Source organism: Mastomys coucha, unplaced genomic scaffold, assembly GCF_008632895.1.
Source record: "Mastomys coucha isolate ucsf_1 unplaced genomic scaffold, UCSF_Mcou_1 pScaffold1, whole genome shotgun sequence".
NCBI classification, from domain to species: domain Eukaryota; kingdom Metazoa; phylum Chordata; class Mammalia; order Rodentia; family Muridae; genus Mastomys; species Mastomys coucha.
In genome coordinates, this window is record NW_022196891.1 from 57,148,235 (window position 1) to 57,154,062 (window position 5,828).

The 5,828-nt window shown below is 44.5% G+C and overlaps 1 protein-coding gene across 9 annotated transcripts in view; it reads left to right on the forward strand.

Moving 5' to 3' along the window:
- Positions 1 to 5,828, forward strand: part of Tnr (tenascin R) — a 409,328-nt gene that overhangs the window by 346,585 nt on the left and 56,915 nt on the right. For all 9 annotated transcript variants that reach the window (XM_031386534.1, XM_031386561.1, XM_031386553.1 and 6 more), the window contains one exon: positions 3,093 to 3,278. In XM_031386534.1, coding sequence (XP_031242394.1) covers positions 3,093 to 3,278 — 186 coding nt within the window. The remainder of the gene's footprint in view (positions 1 to 3,092; positions 3,279 to 5,828) is intronic.

Consider the following 5,828-nt stretch of genomic DNA (forward strand, 5'->3'; position numbering starts at 1 on the left):
TATATATAGGCAGCTGCGGCTCCCCACAGGAAGCCAGACTAGGAAACCTAGAGTCCCTCCCCACCTCTGCAGCCTCATGGCGACTCGGGGGACAGTTTCTCTATCGTGGAGGACTTTACTCTCAAAGGACTTAAGCACCCGTGCCTTTGACTTGGATGGCCCATACCTGTGCTTAGTGCTTCTTATGGGTTGAAAAGATGCTAAAGCTCTGACCCCCTGTTCAACAAATCTGTTGTTATCAAAGGGGGGGGAACCAGGACAGAGGCAGGCATGCACGTAGGACATGTCATATGAAGATAGAGGCAGAAACTGGTCAGGGGATACCCAAGATGGCTAGAGAATCACACGATGCTGAGAGGCATGTCCCAGACTCCCTCACAGCTCTCAGGAGAAAACCACCGTGCCATGCACATACCAAGTGCATCTCAAGCTTCTAGGCATTGCTTTCCTATGCAGACCCCAGCTTGGGCTGTGTTGTGTGGCATCCTCAAGTAATATAAACATCCAAACCAGAGTTTCATTCCCCTCCTGCTCCTCACTGGAGACTCCATTCTGGGATTCTCCAATAAGTCACCTCAGAAGTTCAACCAGGAAGCCTTTGACCCCTCAGCCAAGATGCTGGTTGTGGACAGCAGAGAGACATCTTGTTTCTGCAGGGCTGGCTGCGTTTGTCACAGCTGTTCTGTTCCCTGTATCCTCTCACCACAGGCAATCCCAAAGCCCACAGCTAACATGTTTCACAAGCCATTTCTAAAGGCTTGGAGGGGACAATTAAGGTTGAGAAGTGGATGGGACATATTCAGTTACTTAGCCTGTACCTTTTGAACATCCTCTGGGGCCACATGCACTGCTCTAGGCACAGAGGCTGTAGAGTAAACAGCTGAGAACCCATTTCACATGAATGACCTCCAAGTGGTAGGGAGGACTGGGTAGTCCCGGGAAAAGGAAAACTCCACTGGATTGAGTCTTCCCCTCTGAGAAAGTGGCATGCCAGTTAAGAACTATAAGAGCTAAGTTATGCAAGAGCTAGAGAACATTCCAGGCAAACATAGCAGCTGATTCAAAAGCTCTGGAGTACAAATTAGCTTGATGTGTCTCAAGAACAACAGAGTAGAAGTGTTAATAAGGTCTGCCCACCCAGTGGCCAGTTAGCAACAGAAAGTTTTAAACAGAGGGAAGAAAAAACTCTGATCTAACGAATATTCTCAAAACTAGATTAAAAGGCTAGTACCAGAGTTCACAGACACAGGTCCCTCCAGAAAGGCTCCATTGGCCATCTGTTCTGACATTCACTGCCCAAGCCCTCATTCTAGGAATGGGCACTTCTATAATTACTGAGATCGGAACAGCTGTTCATTTCAGATAAAACGCTACCCCCTCCCATAGAGTTCAGGACCTATGGCCATTAGATTGCACTCTTTGCCCTTATAAAAAGAGGAAATCTCTAAGATAGCATTTTCTGAGTATATATGCATCAACTTGACAGAGTTTCGAGTGATCTAGGAGACACCCTTCTGGACACATGTATGAAGTTTTTAGATTGGGTTAGCTGAGGTGCTACCCACCCCTAAGGGGATGGATGAATTCTATTGGCTGATGTTCTGGATTGCATGGAAAGGAGAAGGGAGCTGAGCATCAGCTCCTAGCCATCATTGTTCTCTACTTTCTGGTTGTGGATGGATACAACATGACCAGCTGCCCATTCTTGGTACTCGGGGACTGTGAGCCACAACAAACCCTCTTTCCTTAAGTTCCTTTGGTCAGCTACTTTTGTTCCAACAAAGAGAAAAGTTACTAACACAGTCTCCATTCAGTTCAGGCCGCAGCCTCTTTGCCATATCTTTCTCCCTATATATCAATTTTACCTCACATGTGTCTGCCCCCATGCTCTCTATCCATCTAACTCCTGGAGAAATAATGTATGTATACTATATCAAGAATGAACAGTATCCAGGATGATAACACAGGTTGAACGAAGACCAATTTCTCAGAAAATTATGCTGCAAAGACATCCATCTGCTCAAGATGCCCACACCCACGGACTCAGTTGACATCACAAAACACAAGCCTCTGTGTTCATATGGATTCCCAGCAGTATTCTCTTCCACAGGAACAAACGGGGGTGGGCTACTTGCCTGGCATTGGCAGACTACCACAATCTACTTAGAACAAATAACTGGACCATCCCAATATTAAATCCACGCCCCAATGGCTGGAACTATTTTGGACTTCTTAAGTGACAGATTTTTCAAGACAATACTTTCTTTTACTGCATGTTCTTACATTGGTCCTCTTCAAATCAGCCTGTGCAGGTGGGCAGTCCTGGGGAAAAGAAGAATCTCCTAGAGATGATAGGATGAAATGCCAATAGTCACTGGGGTGCTAGGAAGTCATTAGAGATAACAAGCCATCCATCCAGGCTTGGACTCCTACATTTGTATCTGATGTCATGGTGTACATTTCACGCTCACATCTTATCTGTAGACAATGTGCAGTGCCTTTCCCTTTCCTAGAGAGTGCCATTCAGTTCTAAGACCTTGAAAAATTGTCTACAGCACCATTAGTGTAAGGTGTCAGAAGTGGTTCTCACTGAGGCCTGACTCCAACGCCCGCACTCTCCCACTGTATCACACCCACCATTCACACTGTAAATTTCCAACTTGCATGCTGCTCAGTTGTATCAGTGCAAGCAAGGCCACAGGAAGACAGCTCACAATCAGCAAGCTCTATTCCACTTTAACCTTTTAATCCTCTTGGCATTGTCCCTTGTTTTCCCCTGCTGGATTATCTCTTTCTTTGCTTTTAAACTTCTGATATTAGTCAGCTCCTCTTCAAGTTTCTAGAATTCTACTTGAGTTTTCAGATGATATAGAATATAGAATTCATTGACATCCAGCTCCAAATCAAGTGACCTTCTCAAGGAATCGTCACGGTAGAACAGAAGGGGGAAGCCACACCTTCAAACTTTATTCAGATGAGAGGCCAAGGGTCAGGAGGTGTGGGCTTTCGCCTCAAAGATTATTAGCATTCAAGATGCACCCCCAAGTATGTGGAATTATATACAATGTTGGTGATATTTGTTTTTTTCTCAGAGATTGATGCTCCCAAGAATTTGCGAGTGGGTTCCCGCACAGCAACTAGCCTTGACCTCGAATGGGATAACAGCGAGGCTGAAGCCCAGGAGTACAAGGTTGTGTATAGCACTCTAGCTGGTGAGCAGTACCATGAAGTGCTGGTACCCAAGGGCATTGGTCCAACTACCAAGACCACCCTCACAGGTGAGTCAGACCTGTCTTTTGGATGGTTGTTGAATCTGTATCCTCACCGCTCTCTTCTAAACGTATCTATTTCAAACTACTCCACCAACAAATCCTACTGATTTAATATATTAACTATCTAATAAATACATCCCCAATTTCAGAGTGTACAACTATCAATCATTCCAAACTACTGTCATCTCTTAACCATGGCAATAATCCCCTACATTTTTTTAGCTCAATCTAATCCACTCTTTATTCCATCAACACTGAATGTTTTCCCAAAGTACATTTTTATTATCTATTATATGATGTATACATTCTAGACATCTAGCATTGCCTTCAGGATAAACAGTCCCCCAAGGCTGGCCTGTTTTTCTTTACTTCCCCTAGTCTACCTTGTCTTGATGTGATTGATCTCTATGCTCAAGGCCCACAGGTTCCCTTCCTTCATTGCCTCAAACACACTGTGCCTCCTGCCCTAGGGCATTCTCACTCATGGTACAGCTCATGCCGGATTCCCTTTCAGCAACTGAATTTACATGTTACTCAATGAGGAACAAGGTCAAACAAACCTACACTCAAGCAATCCCTCATTGTATTGTTCTGATATAGGTGGGCTGGAGTATTTGATCTTGACCCTACACTGAAAGCTCCATAAAAGTCAGTCCACGTTTGTTTTGTTCGTTGTTGAATTCAGGGTTTAGCACAATGCCAACCACATACCAGATCCTAGATCACTGCTTTTTTAAATAAATGAATGGCTAATGAATAAGCTGCAAAAACTTAAAGTGGGAGCCTGGTCATGCCTTCTGTATTCTATAAAGAGTTTGACTATGCCAGCAGAGAGTGAGGAACCATTGAGGGATTATATGTATTTATGTGTTTACCTACTTACTTCCTGAGACAGGGTCTTACTGTATAGCCTAGGATGCCCTCCATCTCATGATCCTCCTGCCTCAGCTTCCTGAGCAATAAACTATACAGTAGCAGCATAATGCTGGGTAAGGGTTTTAAGCAAAGCAGTGCAATAAGTAGATATGTACAGACAAGGGTCAGGGCTGACACAGACTGGCCAGAAGTCTGTTGGTGCTGTCAGAGAAGAAAAGATGGTGTGTGGACTGAGGCAGTAGATTAGGTCAACACAGTGCCTGGCTGGAGTTAGGGAAGTGGTACAGATCTTGGGGGAAATGAGACTCAGTCATGGCTTCTCCTGATCCCACAGGATACCTACCCTAGAAAATATACCTGCTACACCTTACCAAAAGGTGAGTGCTTGAGGGATGCCATGTGACTCCCACATGAGGGATGGACAGTACAAAAATGTTGTGGGCCAGAGGCTGCCCTTGAACCCATAAGCTTTATTTAACTTGAGCCTTGGCTTGCAAAAGCATTTGCTGTCCTACAAGTCCAGGGACTCGGCAAGAACGAGAGTAAAGAAGAGCACATGATCAAAGCTGTTTTCCTCCTGAGCCGAAATCCCAGGCCTCCTTGCCAAATGAAGCTACTTAAAGTAAACATTCAAGAATGCCTTTTCCAAACAGAGACACAGCTGGAAACCCAGCAAGGAGATGGGAAATACGCTAATGAAGCAGATTGACAGGAGGGAACTGGGCATGGAAGGGGCAGCAAGCCTTGTGGAGAGCCTGCAACACTGATTAAAAAAAAAAAAAAATCCCTGCAACAAAAAAGCTGACCGGTACAGGAGGAAGCTGTACTCCTTTGCCTACACCGACAGGACAGGCTGAGTTGGCAAGGAGCAGGGTTTTTTGTTTTTTTTTTGTTTTTTTTTTTACAAGAAAGGTGGCTTGTTGCTTGGATAGAAGCTACACTGCAAAATCACAGAGAACTAATCACAGCCTAGTTATTATTCCCCATACTGTGTGTTCACTGATGCATGCCTTATACCTGATATGTACACTGATATGTACCTGTAGCTATGAGCGCCCCCACTGTATGGATGAGAAAGCTGAGGCTCAGGGCCTCTGGAAATTTGCACAAGGTCACAACGCTAGCAAGGTGCATGGTGACTCAGAGCAGCTTCTGAGTCCCCCATGAAGACGCTTTCCTTCCCTTGCTGCTTCCACTAAAGAAGAAAAATGTAAGGGACAGTCGAAATGTAAAAGCCAAAGACCTGTAAGGCAATGGGAGAGTAATCACTGAGTAATGGGCTCAAGTAGGTTGATATTTATGTTTGAGTTCTGCTCATAAAGTATATATATATGTTTATATATATATGTACATATATATATACACACACACATATATATATACACATGCATGAGTGCACATGTGTGTGTGTGTGTAATATGCATCTCTCATAATTTTCCTAGGAAGTTCATTTCTGGGGAAGTTAATAAATACAAACCACTGCATAATTGAAGGAGGGATTATAGGCATATAAGAAAACCAAGTACAGTATGCTCCTTTGCTGACCCTAGTTCCAAAAACCACTGCTCTCTCACTGTAGTCTCTGGGGAGAGAAAGGCTCAGGAAGGAGAGAAGGGGAGACAGTGAAATGATTGGCCCCAGGGGAGACAGTGAAATGATTGACCCCAGGGGAGACAGTGA